The 22,861-nt window shown below is 56.0% G+C and overlaps 6 protein-coding genes across 6 annotated transcripts; 3 read left to right on the forward strand and 3 right to left on the reverse strand.

Moving 5' to 3' along the window:
* The first annotated feature begins 2,167 nt into the window (after positions 1-2,167).
* Positions 2,168-3,226, forward strand: B0T15DRAFT_205067 (uncharacterized protein). Its single transcript, XM_062862619.1, has 2 exons — positions 2,168-2,903; positions 2,959-3,226. Exons 1-2 carry the CDS (start codon positions 2,405-2,407, stop codon positions 3,021-3,023), a joined length of 564 nt encoding a protein of 187 aa, XP_062721450.1. The 5' UTR covers positions 2,168-2,404; the 3' UTR covers positions 3,024-3,226.
* Positions 3,227-5,064: 1,838 nt separating this feature from the next.
* B0T15DRAFT_533058 (fungal-specific transcription factor domain-containing protein) lies at positions 5,065-8,906 on the forward strand. The gene is made up of 3 exons (XM_062869340.1): positions 5,065-5,572; positions 5,635-6,557; positions 6,624-8,906. The coding sequence occupies exons 1-3, from the start codon at positions 5,307-5,309 to the stop codon at positions 8,855-8,857; spliced, it is 3,423 nt and encodes a 1,140-aa protein (XP_062721451.1). The 5' UTR covers positions 5,065-5,306; the 3' UTR covers positions 8,858-8,906.
* Positions 8,907-9,469: 563 nt separating this feature from the next.
* B0T15DRAFT_493820 (uncharacterized protein) lies at positions 9,470-11,536 on the reverse strand (the record flags this gene model as incomplete). Its single annotated transcript, XM_062866974.1, has 1 exon — positions 9,470-11,536. One exon carries the CDS (start codon positions 11,534-11,536, stop codon positions 9,470-9,472), a length of 2,067 nt encoding a protein of 688 aa, XP_062721452.1.
* Positions 11,537-12,392: 856 nt separating this feature from the next.
* On the forward strand, positions 12,393-15,461 carry B0T15DRAFT_556009 (uncharacterized protein; the record flags this gene model as incomplete). Its single annotated transcript, XM_062870409.1, has 10 exons — positions 12,393-12,410; positions 12,493-12,817; positions 12,848-12,929; positions 13,005-13,026; positions 13,088-13,179; positions 13,210-13,486; positions 13,529-14,673; positions 14,752-14,843; positions 14,877-14,946; positions 15,009-15,461. 10 exons carry the CDS (start codon positions 12,393-12,395, stop codon positions 15,388-15,390), a joined length of 2,505 nt encoding a protein of 834 aa, XP_062721453.1. The 3' UTR covers positions 15,391-15,461.
* On the reverse strand, positions 15,462-17,180 carry B0T15DRAFT_205127 (uncharacterized protein). The gene has a single exon (XM_062862620.1). It carries the CDS (start codon positions 16,913-16,915, stop codon positions 15,533-15,535), a length of 1,383 nt encoding a protein of 460 aa, XP_062721454.1. The 5' UTR covers positions 16,916-17,180; the 3' UTR covers positions 15,462-15,532.
* Positions 17,181-17,449: 269 nt separating this feature from the next.
* B0T15DRAFT_205154 (uncharacterized protein) lies at positions 17,450-22,664 on the reverse strand. The gene is made up of 5 exons (XM_062862621.1): positions 22,195-22,664; positions 21,929-22,139; positions 21,462-21,860; positions 20,628-21,375; positions 17,450-20,355 (listed from the first exon to the last, which is right to left on the reverse strand). Exons 1-5 carry the CDS (start codon positions 22,353-22,355, stop codon positions 17,684-17,686), a joined length of 4,191 nt encoding a protein of 1,396 aa, XP_062721455.1. The 5' UTR covers positions 22,356-22,664; the 3' UTR covers positions 17,450-17,683.
* Between the last annotated feature and the right edge of the window lie 197 nt (positions 22,665-22,861).

Consider the following 22,861-nt stretch of genomic DNA (forward strand, 5'->3'; position numbering starts at 1 on the left):
CTGCACTTAACACCAATTTTTTCATCAACCCAATATGCCTCCTACTTCAAATGAAGCCAGGGTAATCTTGGCCATTGAGGCTATTCAGAAGAACCCGGAACTAAGTATACGCGCCGCAGCAAAGATCTACAACGTTGCCGACCGAACTATCCGCCGTCGACTTGCCGGCCGTATTGCAAGACGCGATCTTCCAGCCAACTCGCGTAAGCTCACCGATCTAGAAGAGAGGGCAATAGTATAGTATGTGATTGACTTCTCTATACGCGTATTCCCACCTAGATTGAGTGGTGTAGAAGATATGGCCAACCATCTGCTACGCGAACGCGACGCGCCGCCTGTTGGCAAGCTCTAGGCGCATCGGTTTGTCAAACGCCAGCCAGAGCTCCGAACGCGTCATACGCGTAGATACAACTACCAGAGGGCGAAGTGCGAGGATCCAAAAGTCATTGGCGAGCGGTTTGCCCTTGTATGGAACGTCAAGGCCAAGTATGGTATTGTAGATGACGATATCTATAACTTCGACAAGACTGGGTTTATAATGGGTATCATCTTCGCGGGCATGGTGGTCACAACCTCGGATGGTTATAGCAAGGCAAAGCTGGCCCAGCCTGGCAACCGTGAGTGGGCAACGGTGATCCAGGGAGTCAATGCCCTCGGCTGGGCCATCCCTCTGTTCATTATCTTGGCCGTGCAATACCACCTCGCCAACTGGTACACCGAGTACAACCTCCCGGCCGACTGGCGTATCACAACCACCGACAATGGCTGGACTACCAATAAAGTAGGCCTAGATTGGATCAAGCACTTTGACTTCTATACAGCACATCGTACAAAAGGCAAATACCGGTTGTTAATCCTCGACGGCCACGAAAGCCACCACTCGACCGAATTCGAGCTCTATTGCCAGCAGAACAACATTATCACACTCTACATGCCTCTGCATTCGTCCCACCTCCTCCAGCCACTTAATGCTGGCTGCTTTAGGCCATTGAAGCAGGTATACGGTCGCCAGATCGAGGACTTGATGCGCATGCATATCAACCACGTGAGCAAGCTCGAGTTCCTTTGCGCCTTTCGCAAGGCCTTCTTTGCCTCCATCACCGAGAGGAATATCCAGGGCGGCTTTGCAGGGGCTGGCCTTGTGCCGTACGATCCAGAGAGGGTGCTTTCCAAGCTGGATGTAAAGCTTCGTACGCCAACACCCCCAACCTCCCGGCCTGGCACTGCGCAACCTTGGGTGTTCCAGACACCACACAACCCTCGGGAAGCCGAATCGCAGTCAACCCTCATCAAGACTCGCATTGCCAACCATCAAAATAGCTCCCCGACTTCAATGTTGGCTGCTGTGGATCAGCTTGCTAAAAGCACAACGGCTGTGATGCACCAGGTGGCCCTCCTTCAGGCAGAGAACGCTTCGCTCCGCAAGGCCAACGAGGCACTAAGCAAGCGCCGGAGAGCTAAAAGAACACGCGTGCAGCTTGGAGGATCACTTACTATACAGGAGACACAAGAGGTGGTAAGTCAGGGGGCTATAGGTAGGGAGGCAATGCAAGAAACACAGCTAGATAGTGGTGGTGCCGGGGTGGGTCGTACGAAGGTTCGGTGCTGTGGTGTGTGCGGCAAGCCTGGCCATAATGCCCGCACTTGCCAGGAGGATGTAGAAGGATATGATTTATCTGTTTCTGATGTAATTATAGTTGGTTGCTAGTGTTGTTGTATTGTAATTGAAGATGGTGTTCGTAGGGTAGTAGGGAGTGCGGCGCTCGGTGATATGCGGCGCTCGCTGATAAGATACGTTAAACCTTTATTATCGTCGACGAGAGGTACAAAAAGTTCACAGTTGGAAGGTTGGAGAGTCGCTTAGCAAGGGAAGTTGTCTACCGCGGCCTACACAGTACCTAAGGCCGACTCTCCAAGGACGGTATACATTCGACTATCTCGTCAAAGGGAAGTTCAGCCGTCCCATCAATCGTGATAGGCAAGGTATTTGCTGACGATGATTTTGATCTGCCGACCGCTCGGTTCTTGCTCGGTTCCATGTTGCCAAGAGAGCGCCCCACTTTGCGGCACATGCCAACCTGAAGTGGACCAGCGGTCTGTGCTCTCTGTACTGTGGTCCCACCAAGATCCATTTTTCCGTCCATGAATTTGCGACGATTTGCGACCCGCGTTGGGTCCTGGGAAAACACACATTTGGATTCTTGGATTGCGAGGAAAACGCGACATTGATTGCTTTTGAGAGAAGGTACTCCATCCTAAGCTTGACAGGGAGACCGGTGGAATGTGATAATCTAACAACCTCGCGCTTCCAAAACAGCCACCTCGTTTGACCCCTCCTTCATTCGACTGCTCCCCGGGGTGTTGGGAACCCTCCGTCGTACCAATCCCGACAGTATCGCCGCACATGTCTCTATCAATGTTTCCTATCGGGGTGCTATTCCGCGGCACTAGTTCCACAATGCCGGGGACTTCGCTTGTAGCGGCATCGAGAATATTGGGTTCGACCAGGTCGCAAGCCGAGGCGATAACGACTCCCTCGAGTCTACGGCCAGGCTATCTCCTGAGAAGATCCTTTAGTACTCCGAGACCAGTAAATGCGAATCGCCAAACCTCGAGGTTCAAGCGGGCCGGCGCCTCGTCAGCAGGAACACCAACTGGCGCTGCGGGCGAGGGTGGTCATGTTGGCTCCGTCACTTCCTCTCCTCTAGCCTCTGCTCCAGAGTCTCTTCCTATCGCCAGTGCTAAGTCCGCATCGCCCTTTCCATATCGGCGACTATCTCCCCAGAAACCAAAACCTTCGGATCCGTCGAGCAAGGAGTATAAGCAAACCGAGAGGAAGGTTATCTCGATAATCGTGGGGCTGCCGGTTCTGTTCGTCACGTCGTATTATCTCTATGACAGACGTGAGTGTTTCCAGCGACCAAGAGGGTGATGTGGTTATTAACATGAAAGACTAAGTGTCTCCATTCCTTGCTCAGCGCTTATCCGCTGCACAGCAACAACACCCAGAACAGCGCAGCTGAGAGATGACCAGGCGTCGCCAGCTGATTGAGACGAACCTGGAAGGATGAATCCCAATCCCAGGCCGAAACTCATAGAATCACTGGTGTTAACGTCGTCAAGACATGGTCTCTTGAATGGATCAGCTGGCAGCGTCGTTCGCTTGCTGAATGCGCCGACGCTTCACTGCTGGTCGTGTACTCCTCGATGCGTAAGACTGGGCTAGCGTCTCCTGCTAAGGTTCCTGTCGCCGGAGAGGTCGCGGTGATAACTCGCAAATGCTCGCCGTTCACCAACTGCCGCGTCCCACAGGATGCTGATGCGAACGTAGTGTAAGCCACTGTGAAATCCCAGGGCCCCGCCTGCTTGCTTATCATTGCCTGGGCGCTACCAGCAGGCGGCTTCAAACGCTCACGACCTGTGGTCGAGTCGTCGCAATGTCGGATACATAACTGGTTGCCGACGCCAATCCCGATTTGGACGAAGCTCGCTAATGGTTCCCTCGAAGGCTTTTCGCCCCTTCCTCCGCTCCGCCGTTACGAGCACCTCCAGCTCCCCCAGGTTTCGTCCTTCGTGCGGGGAAGAGCGGCCCACCCCACATGATCGAGCGAGTTTGTCCCTTGGGAGTCCAGGGATGAGTGCGTACAGGCGGAACGGGTTATGCAGTACAGGATTCCGAGAACACGACTCATGTTTGGGCTTCTGCGTTTGGAGTGGAATGCTCTGAGCAGATAGGAGGTTATGGATTTCTATACGCTAGTGCTCCTAACGGTCTGAACTGATTATATCATCTCAAGAACGGTCCTGCCGTCTACTGATTGATAGTGTAGCTGAAGCCTTTTCGCTCCTTGCCATCTCCGGTGTTTGGTATCGATGGGTGGCCACAACTCCCAACATGGGTCTTGGCCCGTAGCTTACGGGATGGAGCAACGGTGTTTGACACAAACCGACAATTGCATGGAGCGCCTCCAGAACCTGGGGAAGTGGACCGAGCAGCCTTGTGACCATGCAAGACTCCTCCACCTGCCAAGGAGCGATAGTTCCAGGAATCCAGATTGGCGTGGACTCCATTGGGGACCAGCTGCGAAATCTGGGGGCGGATCCAAGAGCATGGTAGCAGAGGAAGAGACCGGATGACTCGCCTATCTGCTTGCTAAGGTATTGCACAGTCAACCGGAGGCAATCTCAGGTCCATGACTCGCTGAGCTTCGGAACGCAACCCCCACGAGCCGAAGGAACATGCAGATCCGGTCTGTTCCATGGTTCTTCGATACTCACTGTCGAAGAACAGAGAACTCAACAAGAGCGCGGGCTAGATTACTGGAGCGTCATATCCGGCCATCCACATCTTCAAACAGCACTACATATGGATTTGTCGACAATGGGAGAATGGTCACTGATGAGTGATGAATCCGAAAAGCTGTGCCCACGATCGCTCCCCTGAGTTCCCCATCCGATCTCCGCATTGTTGAGTTCGGGGGTGGAGATCGTGGGGCCGGTCATGTTCCCGACTTCAGGCTGGACCGGGATAGCTGCGGGGGGAGGCACCAATGAGGGGCGTTTGACGTGGGTCACCGTTGCAGCCATTGGCGAATCGGCTTGCGACGCTGGCCAGGGTCTAACATCGGTCACAGGCACACAGGCGCAGCGTTGCAGATGGAATTGCCGCGATCTGGTTGAGGATATGTCCGAAACCCGAGTTCTTCCCAAAGGTTGGCGAGCACCATCCGCCACGAGGAAACTAGGGGTTTGCAGCTTAGCGCACGGCGAACTGCCACACCATCTGCAAAGGCTGTGGATTCTTCACGTCCCCAGAACTCCGGGGTTTTCCCCCCTTGGCAGGCTGGGCGAACGTGTGTGGACTCCACGACATCGTCTACCACATTGACTATTGGTATGCCCGGTGGGCCTTTTTCAACCAAACAAGAAAGAAACCTAGCGCCCCGTCACAGGGCGCAGGCTCCCACACAGGGCGGGCCCTCGGCAGCAGATGCTGTGGTAGGTACTGCGGGGTGCCAGCCAGCTGCCCCTGCGAGGAGCTAGGATATTCCGTTAGGCACGGCTGTTGTCCACGGCGCTGTGATGGACTACATTTATTAACGGGCACTTGTCCGCTCGCGTGTATCGGTCGGTTTGGCGACCTCATTCCCTTTCCCAATTTCGTCCGTCGTGACGTGCTTTTGCTCCTCGCGCCGCTCTAGCTTCAACAAGCGCCTCTCTACAGTAATAGAAACCGTATTCACCGCGCAGATATCACGACTGGCATTTGCGAGTTTTCTAGCACACCTGACGTGAAGTTCCCGACCATGGCCACAACGACGAGCTCTGGCGGGAAGCGGAGGTCGCGCTCAGAGGGGGAGAGTGACCGAGCCGGCTCCGAACATGCAGCCAGTCCCGCGCCCTCGTCCCGATCGTCCACCAAGCAACAGATCCGACACCGGGCGTCCATTGCTTGCGCCTCCTGCCGTGAGCGGAGGATACGGTGTGTTGTCGGCGAAGGCGAGTCGGAATGCGCCCAGTGCAGGAGAACGGGGTCCACATGCGTTATCAAGGATGACGATGAGAGAAGGCGGTAGGTGCCCACACCCGGTGGTCCCACCCGTCGGTTCTTCAGCCTAATTCCGTCCCGCAAAGACCCATATCGAAGGCCTACATGTCATCCCTGTCGAACCGGATCGCCCTTCTGGAGGAAATGCTGAAGGAGCGCGGCGTCGTGCCTCCCCCAGCCGTCCACCCGCCAAAGACGAGGCAAGAAGCGCAGGCAAGGCAGCAGCAGGAGCAACAACAGCAGCAAACGCAGGGTGGCGACGAGCGTGAACGGTCAAGAAGTTCCGAGCCCTACCTGGCTCCGCCATTACCAGCGAACCACCCCGCCACTCCGCCCGGCTCAGGCGACGACGACGTGATCATGTTCCAGCCAGAGCAGCCAAAGGGTCAGGGTCTCCTGCCCGACAGCCATTCCGCCCTCGCCCGCCTGATCGACCCGGCACTACTTCAGGACGCCGAGCAGAAAAAGGATGTCAGCACACGGCACCTCCTTTGCGCGAGAGGCAGCTACGTCCATGACCAGTCGGCCGGAAGGGCCAGGTTCTTTGGTCCCACGGCTAACATCCATCTCTATTCTCGATCTACATCCGGCTTCGCCCCGTTTGAGCAGCCCGAGCATATCCGCAGGGCTGAGCGGCTCATTGCGGCTCTCAGACCGTCCACCCACGACCATCTAATGAGGTGTTTCTGGGAATATTACAACCCGTGGTACCAAGTGGTTGACGAGGCAGCCTTTGAGGCCGGTCGCACCACCCAAGACCCGAGATTCTATTCCGTCTTCCTCCATCTCGCCATGCTCGCCATCGGCTACCGCTTTGCTGACTGGGACCGGGAGGACGTGAAGAGGGCCACGCTAGGCAGCCGAGAGAGCACGGTGCACAGGAAAGCCAAGTCCATGTTGGACGCGGAGCTGGAGAGGCCTGGCGGGATCTCTACCGTCCAGGCTCTCCTCCTGCTCGCCGACCTGGAGTGTGGCGTTGGCCGGGACACCGCCGGCTGGATGTACTCGGGTATGTAGTTTGTGCTCGCACCAAGCGAAGCTAGGTACCTACAGATGCTAACAGAACGGGATGAAGGGATGGCAAACCGATTGGCCTTTGACCTCGGACTGCATGTCAGCCCATCCTGTGCGGACCTCTCCGAGCTCGAGAGGCAAGCAAGGCGCCAGGTCATATCGGCGTGCGTCATGTTCGACCGGAAATGGGCGCTCTTCTTGGGCCGGCCGACCACGATCAAAGTGCAGGATATCGGTGTCGATGTGTTGCCAAAGATGCAGAGGGAGCCTGTCGTTGACACAAGCCTGGGCACCGTGGCAAGCCAAGCTGCCATCTACCGGCAGATGTTCGAACTGCTAGAGCTGGGAGGCAGGGTGGCCGACTTCCAGAACTCGACGTTCGGGCCCGCCCACGTGTTCTCGACAAAGAGCGCCGAGGACAGGGCATACCTGCACTTCATCGGCCTGGAGCGCCTCTTCCACAATTGGTACCGGCGGCTTCCGGAGAACTTGACCTGGAAGCCTGTGAATATCAAGTCGGCACCCCTGGGCTTCTTCATGCTTCACCAACAGTTCCATGTCTGCATGATCCTTCTGCACCGTCCGTGGGCCCGATACGGGCCCATGTCACTGGACGGCTCGGTTGCAGCACGCTACCCGAGCCCCGAGTCCCCCGGCCGGGACGACGGCACCAACCATATCCCCTCCTGGATGGCGCCGCTCCCGCACCACGACAACCGGGCGTCCCTCTCCCGAAGCATGTGCACGCAGCACGCCATTCGAGTTGCCCGCATCTTCTGGCATCACCGTCAGCGCTTCGATGGGCGGCGGGTTGGGCTGTCGACGATCCAGCACGCCGGAACTGCCGCCGTTGCCCTGATGGCTGCTCTGGCTCACAAGAGCGCCGAGCTCGACCACCAGAGTAACCTGCGGTATCTGCAGGTGCTCTCCTCTGCCATCTACGACATGAGCCACCTGTATCAGCCTGCGGCGAGGATGTATCAGGTGCTCAAGACCATGCTCGTCGAGATCCGCTCCGAGATGGTCAAGTCGGGAGGCTTCGATGTCAGCTCGTTTGTTGGGCGCTACCAAGGCACCAGCAACAGCAGTCTTCTGTTTGGCAGCAACCAATGGGCTACTGGCACCGAGGGTAACTGCCTGTCGACCGACCGGCTAGAGACCATCCCGGAAGAGGCGCGCGCCGTCAAACGACGCCGGCTCTCTAGCCTCTCCTCCGTGGACTTCACGACCGTTGGGCCGTCGTTCTTATCCGCCACCCTTCAAACGTGCCCGTCGCCGCCTAGCTCGTCACGGAGCCACGACGGCTCCAACTCTGTTACACTGGACCAGGCATCCAACGAGCCGAGCACCTTCGACCTAGACTTCTTCCACTCGTCGTTTGTTGACTTCATCAGCACCGGCGGCGAGAGTGCCAGTGCCCAAGACTGGGCAACAACGGCCCCATCAGCAGTAAATGTCGACACTACCGTTCCAATGCTGATCCCCACCGCCTCCGGAGACCTTTCGTGCGTGAGCATGAGCGCGGACAGCACCGTCTCGAAACCCAACGAATCTCCTGCCACCATGTCAACTCCGGCGCCCGCAGCCCCAGCTACGCAGCCTGCTCAACTCGCAGACGACGACACGGCCGTGGACAAGACCATCGAGGAGTGGCTGGCCGAGCCCGCCGCGCCGACCGTGTCCACTCCTTCCGACGACAGCACTGGTATCGCAAGCGGCAACAATCCGCAGACAGCCGAGCTGCCGTCTGTCCCTACCACCAACAACACCACCACCGCCGCCATCCCACCGACCGAGGAGGAAGTAATCCACCCTTCCCAGCCGCGCAGCACCCTCGCCCACGCCACAGCAGACGGCACACCCATCTGCCGCGACCCATACGTCCTCAGTCTCGAGACAGAGTTGGGGTTGACGCTCGACAACGACAATAAGGGTCATCATAATAATAACGGCGACTGTGCAATGGACTGGCTCGCCACCAGTTCCCCACCACCACCACCAGCACAGCCAGCTACAGCTCTGTCACCAGTAAAGGAGGTGGACAACAGTAGTCCCGGCACCGCGAGTAGACCGCCTGTGCCGCCGCCGCCCATGACGCCTGTTACGCTGGATGAGTTGGTGCAGAGTGTCGAGGAAGCGGTGGGTTCGGCGCGGGCGAGGGCTAGGGCCAGGGCTGCTGCTGCTGCTGCTGCGGCTGCGACTGGTGGTGGTAGTAATAATGCTGTGGTGGTGGGTTGTGGTAGGGGGGAGTCACCCTTGGTGAGGAATAGGGAGTTGGATTTCCTTACTTTGTGAAGAGGACGTCACATCACATAATATGTAAGAAGGGGAGGTAAAGTGCGAGAGGGAGGGGTCGGGGGGAGGGGTTCCAATGGTGATATGAGGGATGAGGGGATGATGAAGAGATGCCTCTCTCGTTTGGTTATCATGACTGATGTTTCAATATCTGATCTTAACCATGGAGCGGGCATTTCGGGGTTGAGGCTCAACGGATATGCTAAGATGTTCAACAGGCACTAACTACCTAGGACACTAATGTCTGGGTGCTGCCATCGTATATTCCGTACACAATATACCACCACATGAGAGAAATGCCAACGTGTGATACCACCCAGAGCGGGAGAAAGACGTGCTGATCTGTTGTTGTCTCAGCTAAATCCTCCGCGGGCCGTATCGAGTCTATCCTTCACCTTCCACGTCTGCTCCTCAAACAGTTGAACTAGGAAACGGTCATCTGTAAAATGGTATTTAAGCGCCGTGTGAGACTCATTACTCGTATAAGAATCCTCCCAAGGCCAAAAGGGGGATAACCAACCAACCCGCTGAACACGCCGAACACCGAACCTCATCCATACCACCATCATCCCATCATACTACCTTAGATAAACCAAATCCCGCTAGTTCATATTAGCCTGCATATACCCTATCATCCCGATGCTCCCTTAAGAACTCCATTGGAACTTCATTTCCGCTGTCCTCCCTGCACAGCGCCGGACGTTCCAGTTCGCGGTGGTCCTCCGCCGAAACGAGCAGGTCCGGGGGAACCTCGTTATCGCTCTCAGGCTCCCTTTCCTCCTCGTGTAAGTCCACTAAGTCGCCACGCTTACCGGGCCCAGCGTCTCCAGAAGCCTCATCAAGCCACTGCACCGAGGTTCGCGGGCTCGTCGATCCGCCAACGTGGGGCGTTGAGTCTCCTTGCTCGACATCGCCTTCCTCTGCGGCAGTCCCAAAGCCTGCGGCAGTCCCAAAGCCTGCGGCTCGTAGCGCCTCCCGTAACATGCCCTCCGCCTGTCGGAAAGCTTCCAGTTCAGCGCCAATGGCACAGATGAGCAAGTTCCACCCCTTCTCCTCCGCGATATGCAGTCGCTCTTCTAGGGCTGCCATGACGGCGCGCATCTTGTCAAGCTGTGCGTACATAGCCTGGTCAGGAGGAGGTGGTGGAGGTGGTGACGACGGCGGGTCACCCTCTCTCCCCTTCCCTTTCCCGTTACTACTACTCGTCTCCCAAACATCTCCACCTCCGCTCATCTCTCGCATCAGCCCAGCTTCAAACTCAGACACAAGCTTGATCGTCTCCTTCCATACCTCCACGCCCTGCTCCAATGCCGCCCTCTCCTTGTCCACCTCCGCCTTCCTCCTCTCCAGTATCCTGACTTCGGATTCCCACCAATCCCTCGCCATCTCCGCCGTCCTCCTCTCAGGCCGTAGGTGCAAGAATTCCACCCCGCCAGGTGATTCCCCGAAGGCCCCTTCTTGGACACCCGACTGGGAGAAGAGCTCCACATCCAAAGGCTTCACACCAGGCCGGGTAAGCAGCCCCGCAATCCTCCCCTCCACCTCTTTCAGCGCGCCCTTATAGCCACTCAACCCGGCGTCCCTCCGACTCCTGACCTCTTCGACCCGCCCATCAAGCCATTTCCTCCTCCTCCTCAACCCGGCCAACCTCTCCTCCAACTCCGCGATCTCCCCGGCCACAGCCTCCCTCTCCCGCTCCAGTTCCCTCAACTCCCTGCTGAGAGACTGCTGGCCCTCGTCCCCCTCCTCCGACTCAAGCACCCGCAGTTCCTCCGCTATGCCCTCCCGCCTCGCCGACAGCCGCCGCAGCTGGGACAGCGCCTGCTTGCGCGCGCTTAGCGCCAAAGTCAGCTGTGCGTCCTCCTCCGCTTTGAGGTCGGCCAGCAGCGCGATGGTGCGCGTCAGCCCTGTGCGGGCGGCGCGCAGGCCGAGGGGCTTTGGGGGCCGCGGTTGTCGGACGGGGACGAGCGTGCCTGACGCGGTTGTGGTTGCGGTTGTGGTGACGATAGGGTCGAAGGTGACTTGTCTGCGTCGGACGGAGCTACTGCTGCTTGACTGGGTGTGTATTGTCCCCGTGCCGGCGTCGCTCGCGTCTGAGGGGGCGCTGCTGGATATGGACGGTTGTTGTTGTTGTTGTGGGTCGAGGTTGGCTGCCAGGCCGGCGGATTGGGCATCGAGGAGGCGCTGGAGGTCTTTTTGCAGGGCGCGCTCGCGGCGTTGGAGGTTGAGCCAGACTGCGTTGGGCTTGTAGTCGTATTCCGCGTCCCGCGAGCGGTTGGGTGAAACGAAGGAGGAGGAGGTTTCGCGGCTCCTGTATAGGGAGAGGGATGTGTCCCTGTCTTCTTCGTCGCGGTAGAGCATTTGGGAGGTCGCGATCGGCGGGGGCGGCCCTGCGAACAGGATGCGCTGGGTCGGGTTGGATTTGGAGGCTGAGCCTGGGTTGCTCTCCTTGTCGCTGTATCTAGCCCTTGGGGAGGGGCTTCTGCGGGTAGACATTGGCATCCTGCGGCCGTCTGTGGGCTGCGATGATAGCAGACCATCGTGTGGTCGAGAAAGCTCGGACAGGTCGTACTCGCTCGACTTCTTGCGGATCGGGGGACTCGTCCGGTGCAACGGAAGGATGGGGCCGTCACCTCGGGAGAGCCCTAGGCGCGGTAGGAACGATGACTTCGCAGACATGGGGAGTGGAGAAGCTAACAAATTTAAGCAGGGAGTTGCGCGTCAGCAACTGCATTCCTATTACTCGGTCTGTTGTTGGGCGAAGCTGCGAGCGCACTTTGGCGCACGGCGCCGGAGGTCCTGAATCGAGATGATAGCAGTTTCTACTTTGAGGCTCCTAAAGCAGCTGCGTACACGAACAGTAATATCACGAAGTGAGAGTGACATGGGTAACAGTGCAGAGTTGGAGGATGGAATGGACAGCTGCCTGGGGGATAGCACGAGAACTGCTTCAGGGCAGCTGCGCATGTGCTCTTCGCTGTGTGCTGTGATGCGATTGGTTTTTCTGTACGGAGCTGCCCCACTGGGCTCCATGTGGGTCCATGCAGTCCAGCCAGCGGAAATTACCGCTACTTCTTAACATCAGGCATCCGAGTGTTATTGTCCAAGTTAGAACTCCCAAGAAATACACGAGGTAAGGTTTCCCAGCTACTCCTAACCGAAGTTACCTGCTCAAATGAGAGCTTAAGAGTGCGCCGACCATCCATGTTACAGAAAGATCCTGGTCTAGGTTGATTCAGCGATAGGACGACAAGCTGTATACTATATCCGTAACTTGTCGTCCATATGAGGGTTGGTAGGTGTAGGTAAGGTACCTATATATTCCGACCTGCCGCAAGCTGCTGACTCTTACCAAGTTTCGTTTGAATTTTCGAGACGTGCAGAGTGAGGCGCAAAGCCGCGCATAGCAGCTGCACTGCCCGTCTGCCACATGCGTCTATCTCTGATTGGTGCATTCCTACCAATAGACCCGGGGAGAAATGGACTGATGCCGCTCGCCGCTGCCCAACCGCATTGAAGACCCCAAAGAGGCCTGATGAAAGTGACCCAGAACGTCAAACACTCCGGGCTTCATTGATCTCCAAAGGTTGTGACAGTCTTCATTGTGAATGCTTCATGAATTCTCAGCCCCCCAGGCATGGGATCCGCTGAGCGCTCTATCCGTTGCAGCGGCAGTGGTTCAGTTTGCCGACTTCGGCTTCCGCCTGCTGAAAAGCACCCGTGAGCTCTATAAATCTCCATCCGGCCAGAAAGCTGCGCACATCGAGCTCTCCGTCGTGTCCCAGAATCTTTCGCGCCTCGCAGCCTTTGTTGAAGCCAAGATAGAGGAGAATGCAGGACCGTCGGCGCAGGTCTTCCTCGGCCTCTGCCGCGAATGCGCGTCAACCAACGATGAGCTTCAGGAGATACTCAGCAAGGTCGAGGCGCGAGGTTCTACCAATGTCATGCTGGCTGCGGATAGTTGAAGGGCCGCGCTCAGAGAGGTCGCAGCCGCTGGTGACATCGAAAGACTGGCAAATCGCCTAGCCAGCATTCGCCAGCAGATGAACAGCGCATTGCTTTATCTATTGCGGTTAGTACCTCTTCTGGCATGTCCATACATGTGTGCAGAACGCGAGCTGACTCCGGTCCATGGTTGATTGGTCAGAGATGAAGCTTGGGGGAATGGCGTGGAGTTACGCCAATTTGCCAAACAACAAGCGGGTATGATCGCCACGCTAGACCGACTAGATCAACACTACCAAGCAATTCAGCACCGATGTCATGGGCCTTATCGACAAGTGGCCTGTGAGCAACCAGTCGGAAACCGACGAGATGGTGCGGTACGTGCTAAGTGACAAGTGGAAGGCAAGTGAGTATGCAAAGCAAACCTTGGTAAATGGGAGCCGAGACCGTGAGAAGTTCGATTACGTATGCAAAAGTCTATACTTCGATTCGATCAGCCATAGGGAGGCAAGCATTCCCAAACGACATGCCGCAACCCTCGAGTGGGTATTCCACGACCCGCGGGCATCTGAAGATGATGATCCGCTATGGTCGAGCTTCCCCCAATGGTTGGTCGGAGATTCTCCTGATATCTACTGGATCACAGGGAAACCACGGGCCGGAAAGTCGACATTGGTCAAATTCGTCGCACAGGACCCGAGATTTGAGGAGCTGCTTCGGACATAGGCAGCCGAGTCCCAGGTGCTCGTGGCTCGCTTTTTTGCCTGGACTGCGGGAGCGAACGTGCTCCAAAAGTCTCACGCTGGTCTTCTCAGAACCGTCCTCCTCGAGGCCATCCGGCAGCGGCCTCAGCTGGCCGTCGATATCTTTCCTGCCAGATGGTTTCTCCTCCAATCTTTCAATGGTAAAGTGAAGTTGCCAGCCCTGACGATGGATGAGTTGAGGATAGGTTTCCCGAATCTCCTATCTGCTACCGGGAAGGAGGTCAAGCTGGCTCTCCTTGTTGACGGCCTGGATGAATTCGATGAGGACCACCGAGCGCTGGTCCAGCTCCTTCGCGATGCCAACGCATCAGTAGGGGTTAAGATTTGCGCCAGCAGTAGACCATGGAACGTCTTCAGGGATGCGTTCGGCAAGAATCCCATGTTGCAGCTCGAGCGTCTTACTCGAGAAGACATCAAGTTGTTCGTTCAGGAGAAACTGGAGCTCAGTCCGGGTTATAGCGATTTCGCTGCCACTAGCCCGCAGGAGGCAGGCAAGATCATCGGCGACATTGTCGACAAGTCGCAAGGGGTTTTGCTCCGGATATCCGTCATTTCGGGCTTGCTAGAGCCTAGCTTCGAAGAAGGAACGGGCATCTCGGAACTGCAGGCAGTGGTCGACAAGCTCCCGAGCGAGGTTGCCGACTTGTTCCGCTACATCTGGGACCGAACCAGCAAACGATTCAAAGCCGAGGCATTGCAGAATTTCCAGCTTAAAAGAGTCTGCGAGGAGCATGAAATTCAGCTATATGCCCTGACGCTCTGGTTTGGTGCTAAGGAGATCCCTGTTGACCTCGATGCCAGCGAAGTCACAGCCACGTACCTGGACGGGGTCATCAAATCCTTGGAAAGGAAACTGATGAGCCGGACCGGAGGGTTGTTGGAGCTGATCTCCCATGACGGCCCGCTGAAATACTCAAAAAGGCGAGTGGAATTCATGCACCGGACGGCAAGTGATTGGGTCCGCCATAATTGGGGAAGCATCACCTCCTCGACGGACTGTAACTTTGACCCTTGCTTGTGGATTGTTAAGGGCGAAGCCCTGAGCTTTGTACTCGCAACTGAGCCGTCTCAAGGCGATTCTATCCTTGTGGATCGCTGGCCAACCATGTTCGAGATTGCCTCCCTTATCCCGGCTGCACATCCAGATGGAAGGGACCTCGTTGCTGCCCTTGCGCGTCTCGACAGTCATATCAACATTTACGAGGCCAAGTACTTCGGGTCATCAAGAACGTCGTCGTCAAGTTCCTTCTGGGCAAGCCAGTACCCCTTTTATTCCGGTCATGGCAAACGGAAAAGATCAAGTCTGGCAGGGGTAAAAGGAAACACCCCATGCAGGGACCTCCTGCAACTCGCAGCTTACTACCCTATCTCTGCCTATCTGTAACAGAGGGCCTTGGAGGATCCTAGCACGATCCTGGGAAAAGATCGCTACCTGGATATAGTGTACTGAGCAACAGCATATTCGGCGAAATCTGGATTTGCAACTCAACGGCCCGACTAGATCTCCTAGACTTCCTTACTCGAGAAAAGGCACCCCGATGGGTGGATGCCGACAGCATCCACGAACTTGTATGCCAGACGAGGGCCATGAAGCTGAAAGTCTCGCGCATATCTTCGGCCGGCGACCCTCTCGTCGCCTATTTCACAGAAGTAATTAGGATACTAGAGTCCTCACACGGTCCCAGATCCAAGCCGGCAGAGCAGGGAGCCAAGTCAGTGGAGCACATGTCCAAGGCACAGAAGCAGAAATGGAAGGAAGAGGTTTGGCAATTTTCGATCCGGATACTTGGCCGTATACCGGGAAGACGAAGTCACTTGCACTAGGTACTGCTGATCAGACGTTCAAAACAGCGTGGGTCACTATACCCAGTTCCAAGTTTTCAATGAAAATGAGGCAAGCACCGGTTTATGATGTTTTGGAGTACGATTTCAAAATACCTACAATCGCTCACAGCTGCTGATGGTACTAAACAGAAATCATGCTCACAACAACCTCCTGATCTTTGAGAGGACGTGCAACCGTGGACAGCAACCGCCTCGGCGTCCCCCTTGTCGGGTCATCCATTCTCAGTTGGTCATACGGCTCAACCTCGCCATTCCACCACTTTTCCTCCGCATCCCTCAGCGGGCCGGGGAAGAACTCTCGCAGCAGGCAACGACTCAGCTCCGGATAGGACGTGTAAAAGTCCATAATACCATCCATTACCTTCCTCGTACGAAGCACTTCCCTTCGTCTCAAGGGCAGGTTGCGGGCCACGGTGGGCAGGCCCATCCCCGCCAACACGCCATTCTGGAACATGCCAATGGCGCCGATGAGGAGAATAAACCAGCTGTGGTCCTTGGACACGGTCACGTTGACTAAGAGCAGCAGCGAGAGGACGGATGTCGCAATCAGCGCCGCACGAGTCAGCCAGAACCCGACCGGGAGCCCGGCCGCAAATCGACTCTGGCGCCGGCGAGCGAGGTCCGAGTCCGTCCGCTCACGCTGCGGGAGCTGCCTGCCACCAGGACTAGAGGGCACCACGCCCTTTGCCACGGACGACAAGAGGTTGTGGTTCTCAAACTTCTGCCAGACCCACCCCTTGCGCGGTGACTCGGCGTTGGCCATCTCCTCCAGGTCCAGGCACTTGCCGCCGCCGATAATGACAATGATATCCCGCGACCCGTTGCCCGCCGTCAGCGCGTACGTCCCACGCGCGTGCTGCCGGTTGGGCAGCTTCTCGGCCACCCACTGCGGCAGCAGGCCAATCATCTGGATCAGCAGCGTGCCCACGGCCGTGATGAACAGCACGCTCCAGTCGCCGCCGACTGTAGGGATGGCGGGAACAGCAGCAATAACAAACTGCAACAGGGTAATGGCCAGGCTGACAAAGTGGACGCGCCCCCACGAGAACTGCGTCGGCCCGTTGGGATTGTCCACCGCCTCGAAGACGGAGATGCATAATCCATAGGGCGGCTCGCCACGCGGCAGCTCCCTCGCCGTCTGCGCCTCCAGATCGCGCAGGATGCGGCCCAGCACCCAGTTGCGGTTCTCCCTGCTGTATCCCGACTCGAGATTAAACACCCGGACGGGGTAATCCGGGGGCGGCAGCAGTCGGCCGTCGCCCAGGATGCCGATCAGCGCGGTGAAGGCGTAGGCCACGCACCCGAACGAGAAGCACACGGGCGTGTAGAGCTTGCCGGTGCCCTGCGCGAGGGCCTTCTGCACCACGTCGCCGCCGATGATCATCAGGATCGTCGAGACGTCCGTCGGGTTGGCCCATTGTGCGGCGAGGGCTGAAACGGTGCTTTCCCGACGGGCTAGGGGTTGGGCTGAGGAGGGAAGGTGCACTGAACTGACTGAAGGCATTGGATACGTGTAAACGAAGACATGAGGTAAAATTCCACTTTCCTCTGAAAGAGAGGTTGGTGGGATGTTTCGGTGGGCCTTGTTTAGGAGAACTTTAAGTTCAGTGCCTAGGCTTTTTGGGGTTCAGCCAACTCAGCGTCTCAGCCCATGCTGTGTTACCCAGTGCTACATTAGTAAGCTCACCATTTTTAGGTTCAGCTGCATTTAGGTAACCCACGGCCCAGTGCCCGGCTGCACCTGTACGCGTCGCGAGGTTCTGTCCACTGGCAGTACCTGGTAGCTAGAGCAGGTTTTGTTGCGCCGAGCTCCGGCTTCCGATGTTGACACATGTGAGGGGCTCCCGTTGTACTGTACGTACTGTACTGTACTCGCTGTACTGTACCCTAGCTAAAGACGGTAAGGTACCGGACACTGGTACAGTACATGCAGAGATGAAACACTGCCCGAGTGACGCCGGTAAACACACTCAGCTTATCAGATTACCTACCTATACTCTATAGGTACTGTAAGTACCTTGAGTCAGGTAGTAGTTGTACCAAAGGTAGGTTCCACCTATCGCCAGTTGAAGGCCACTCAAAGTTGCTATATATCTCTGATGTTGATACTTTCCACGTTGATACGGGGGCATATGGTTAGATCCCAAACATGTATGTGGAATCAAGATTGGCCATGGTCAATTTGTGATGTGCAACCCTCCAAATGTACTGTTACCTGTAGCTGTCCAAGAACTAACAACGCCAATAGCAACGCCTCCCCCTCGCCCTGTACTCACCAAGGACCAACACTATCGTCTCTTGAATCTATACTTTCCAAGGCGAGCTCAGAATCTTCACGTTCCGTTCGGTTCCTCTCCTTTCTCTCTCCCTTTCTTTTACCTCTGGATTTGCCCTTCCCTTTTGCTTTTGACGATGGACTCACTTGCTCTTGACCAGCCAGCCCCTCCGGATCGATTTCTGACATGGCCAATGAGTGTTTCCACTTCTCAAATGCGGAATCCATCTTGGAGCTGAGCCAGTTAGACGAGTCGTATTCCGTCCTGGCATGGACCACTTGCTGGAGAAGCCGGCCGAGCACGATCAGTCCCGCGATCCGAATTCGTACGTTCCCCCCATACGTTTTTCCCAGTTCCTCGGCAAGCTTGCGAAATGTGTGAATTGCTAAGAGTGCTGCGTCATTGTTCTGGTCCGTCGAGCTCTTTTCAAACTCCTCGTATGCCGTTGAAGCAGCCCGCGCGAGGAGGCCGCAAATCTTCAGCGAGAACGGTCCCCATGACTCCTCTTCCCATGGCTCTTCGTAACAATACTCGAGTATGTCGTTGATGATTGGCAACCCGCGTTCGCAATCGGCTAGCTCCACGGCGTAGATTGTCGCGATTCTCTCCTCGAATAGCAGGCTTTCCATCAGTCTCTCCCTACGGATCTCTCTCAGTCTGAGCAGCTCAAGTAACCGGGCGCCTGTTTCGTGCGCGTCCTCATCGTGATAGACGAACAACTTGAACACAAACAACCGCCACCGCGAGTCCACCACGATAGGATGACACTCGCCCAGTAACTCGGCCTGCTTGTTCATTATGACGGAGGCCTCTCGCCTGAATTTGGCCCGTTCTTGTTCCACGTCGCCTATAGTGGATGTGAACAAGCGGCCGAGTCGCGCCCACCAGGTGTAACCGTGATTAGTTCCGAGGGAGTCTTCACAGTCGATGCATATGCGTTCGAAGAGTTCGGCAACCTCGTCGTGTTCGGGTCCGTATCTTTCCAAGCGGCTGAACGCCAGTTGCAACTTGGCCCACAGAGTTTCGAAGTGTGTGTCGGTATAGCGAGATGCCCACCCCTTCCATACCACCGTTAGGGCCCTATCCCTGAGCTTGCCTCCGTCGGCCGGATTTCCCCGTTCCACAACCACCGAGCAGACGTCAAGGGATTCGAGCAGATGCGGATGTGGCGAATCTGCCTCCACGCCTACTTCCTGGCACTCCAACTGTGATACTAGCCGGTCGAGTGTGGGCTTCAGCCCCTCTTCTCCGATCTCAAATCTCGGTAGGAAAATCTCCAGCTGCCAGCGTAAAGCCTTGTAAGCTTGCTCTTCTGCATCCTTCACATTTTCTAGCCAGCAGTTCACCATCGCCAGCCTTGCTAAACATCGAGCAAGGTCCGGGTGCCTTCCCCAGCCCTCTTTCGGGTCTGGGCTCGTCTCCCCGCCCCACCTCTTGCTGGCAATCATATAAAGCGCCTGAAACTCGCTCCGAGCTTTCGCGTAGTTTCCCACCGAGAAATTGACCTCCCCGGTCTGGAACCAATATCTCATTGTCTGCGGATGTTGGCTGCCGAGGTCTTTCTGCGCCCGCGCCCGTAGGTAGTATACGGTATCCAGAGCCTCGAACAGCCGTGACCGACCCAGCAACACATCTGCCAGAGTAGACAGGACCTCCATCACCAATGGGTGGTCCTCCCCCAGGTAGTGCATAGAGGCTTCGAGTGTCGTGTTGCAGGTCGTTTCCGCCTCAGGGTCGCCCATACGACATAGAATCAACGAGTGCAGGGAGGCTGCTTGGAGAGTTAGAATGTGCTGGCGACCGAAGCGGGCATTGGTCTCAAGACGACGAAGAACTGGCGAAATGATGGTCAAGGCGGCTGCTTCAAGGCCTTGGAGCATGAGAATTGTTGATTGTGCGAGCTTTATCTCGATGGAGAGAACGCTAGGACTGAGGGGAATCTGGGGCAGCGCAAGGTTTGCTGGTTTCTTGTATTCGAGGTCGGTGCCGGAGGGTAAGGCCCATGGATCCGTCGACGCGAGCACTGGTCCGGGCGGTATATGTGCTGGCGTTCCTGGAGGCGAATCTAATCCTAGCCACTGGCTTTCCCCCCAGCCTCGATGGCGGGCGAGCAGAAAGTTTGAACACTGATTGGCGGCCCTTTCAATGCACTCGGAAGCAACTTTGAACTGGGCGTGGTGCCCGCTGATGAGCGCCAGGACCCGGTTGGTATTGATGACCACGTCAATCATCGGATCATCGAATCTTGTTGGTTCGATGGCCTCTGTGGATGAAAGCAGCTGCTCTGTGCTCTGGAACCAGGATTCCTGCTGCATAGTCGTCAGGCTGTGAAGTGCTTCCTTGTATTCACCGAGGCGCGTCAACACGACGGCCAAATGGTACTTGACCTCCCGTTGAACGCTAACGAGCTCTGGCTGGTTCCCAATTTCTTTGAGAAGCCTGGTAAGGTGGTCCTTTGCCATCCTATCGCGATAAGTTCCGTCCCTCGAGTCCAGAAGCGCCCTTCGTGTCTCGAATCTGTAGTTGAGAGCCTTGACTGCGTTGTCATTCGCCGGGAGCCCCTTCAATAGCGCAAGACAGTATCTGTAGAAGGCCGCCGTATCGGAACCGGGAGAGTCCGGTTTATAAAAGTCCGCCATTGTGTTGTTCAGTTTCAGAATGATGCGATCTGCAACCGTATGGTAAGTAAGCACCCCAGAGGAAGTGCTGAAAAACGAAAAGAAAAGAAAAGAAAACCAAAGAAAATAAAAAGAAAAAAAAAGGAAAAGAGAAGAGAAATATAATGGAAAAGTAAGAAGGAGAAAATGGAATCACATGCAATGGTAGAACCGGAGATAACAAAGAAAAGGGAAAAGGAAGAAAGGGCTAAAGAAAGATAGACTCAAGGTCGAAGATAGAAAGAGAAAAGGGAAATCAAAGCATCTATATGGCGATACGTACCTACTGGGCCCAACCCATCCTCTCGTGCCTTGGAGCCTTTCGTCCTTTGGTGTCTGTGTTTATTCTGGAACGAGGATTCCGGTGGATTCCAGCTATCCGACCGGAGGAGGGATGGAACGTATCCATTTCGCGGGGCCATTTGATCGTTGATCATGACGGTCAACGCAGCGGGGTCTGTCTGCACCTGTGGCATATTGACATGGGAACTCCTTCTGCCATGGGACGCGGGGTCCCCTTTAGGTTGAGGGCTCTCCGTTCGCTGAACCGGCGGAGATGTTGCTGCCCCTGACGCCGTACTCAACTGACCGGCGGGTTCGGCACCGGCAGAGACAGGGCCAAACTCCACTTCTATGTTTTTGTTAGAAATAGTGGAGCGTAAGTTGTGAACTGCGTGCAGGACTGCGGCGGGTGTTGAGCCGCTCCCGGAATCTTCGATAGAACTCGGAATGCTGTCATTGGTCCGCCTGATGAGCGTTCTCAGTCTGTGGATGTACAACTGATTGTCGAGACTGGAAGGGCCTTGCTCTGGATTCTTAGTAGACGACAAGTATTGTAGGACCTTTTGGCTGAAGTCATGGGCTTTCTCTTCCGCGTCAGCCGGGGGGTCATGGGCCTGGGTGTCAGCGATGCGAGGCATGACGTTGTGTCGGTTTCTGAATGCTAGCCGATCGAGCAGGCCTCTAGCACGGCTGTTAACACGGCCCAGCCCATCTTCCCTGATGTTTGCCGTCTTAGCGATGGTAGTGGCCTGCACAATGCCATGGTTAGACGTTTGCTCGGATAGCATGACGGAATCGAAGGAGCAATGTAGACTAGGCAAGCGAAATCAAGTACCAATGTTACCAGGTCCGGGGCTGGCAAGATCCAGGTGTTATCGGCTAAAGCAGTTCTCCTGTTGTGCAGGGTCTTTTCGAACTGGGAGTCGACAGAGCGCAGCTTTCTACTGAGGCGTCTCAACAACTGATCTTCGACCGCACCTTCCACTTCGCTCATGCGTCTGAGTCGATCCGTCACATACGTCTGATGCTGGAATTGCTCGCGCTCCTCGGCACCTAAGAAGATGGTTTTCGCCGGCCGTAAACTTAGAGGGAGACTCGCCGGGTTGTCCAAGTCCTCGTCCGAACCATAGGTCTCGTATAAGAGGTTCCTAACCACCCATGCACCCAGCTCATAAGTTATGAAGACGATGTGAGGCGCTCCTATTCCGCCAGTCCCGCGCAGAGTTGCCTTAGCCTTTGCAGTTGAGGATAAATAGTCAGTATCTGTCTGGCACGCATGATGTATCCTCTGGATGGACGTACCAATGTCGAGTGAAGGCGCGCGGCGAAGTCTCCATACTCATAATCAAAGCCGCCGCTTACCCTCAAGCGGTTGGTGTCAATCTTATAGGAATGGATGCGATGGGATTCCAGCCCAGTTTCTCTGCTAGCGACTGCGCAGATGTCGGCCACAGCACGCTCCAATTTCTCTTGCAGATCGTCCCTCCTGCGGAGATCGTGGACGATGAACACTCTTGGGAGAGTTATGTCAGCGCGTTTTAGCAAACTTATGATCGAAGAATACTCACTCAACAAGGAATCCATCCGCTGCTGCTGGATGCTTCGAGACATCTCTCAATCTCTTCCTTTGCTGGATGAAGGGGCTGTTGAAGCCTGGCATATTCACCTGTCGCCGCTGTGCAGGTGGCAGGACCACGGACGGGACCACGGGCTGTTCAGGCGTCGCCATATTGAACAGAAAGGGATTCTTGGGATCTGGCTATCTTTGTGTTGGGATCATCTGATTAGATGACTCACTGTGTGATTTGGATTGTTCCCTTTGCCTGGGCGTCAATCAGGCAGCATCGCCGCATCACCACCAGGAAAAGCAAGGTTGTCGAGGAGGAAGATGAGATCCCCTGCCTGACGACGGGGGCTCCTCTTGCCAATTACTAACGAAGTGAAAGTCTAGAGGAATGTACTGGTACCGAAGCTGAAGAGTTCCAGGCTGTACTGCATACGTACGTAAGGTACGGTAGGGAACTGGGGATACTCTCGGCCGCAGCTGCTGTCTTGGACTTACGGCAGGGAGACTGCATGATAAGTCTCGGGCTCTGCGAGCCAGAGCATGCAATTGGCTTCCCGCTCAAGCCGAGAAGCTGAACATTAGCCGCCCACTGACACGGTGCATGCGCAGCTCATGCAGACGACGAATTGCCCACCAATGCGGTGAGATGCTGCGTTGCACAGAACGTC

Source organism: Chaetomium strumarium (genome assembly GCF_033439665.1).
Source record: "Chaetomium strumarium strain CBS 333.67 chromosome Unknown B0T15scaffold_4, whole genome shotgun sequence".
In the NCBI taxonomy this organism is placed as follows: Eukaryota; Fungi; Ascomycota; class Sordariomycetes; order Sordariales; family Chaetomiaceae; genus Chaetomium; species Chaetomium strumarium.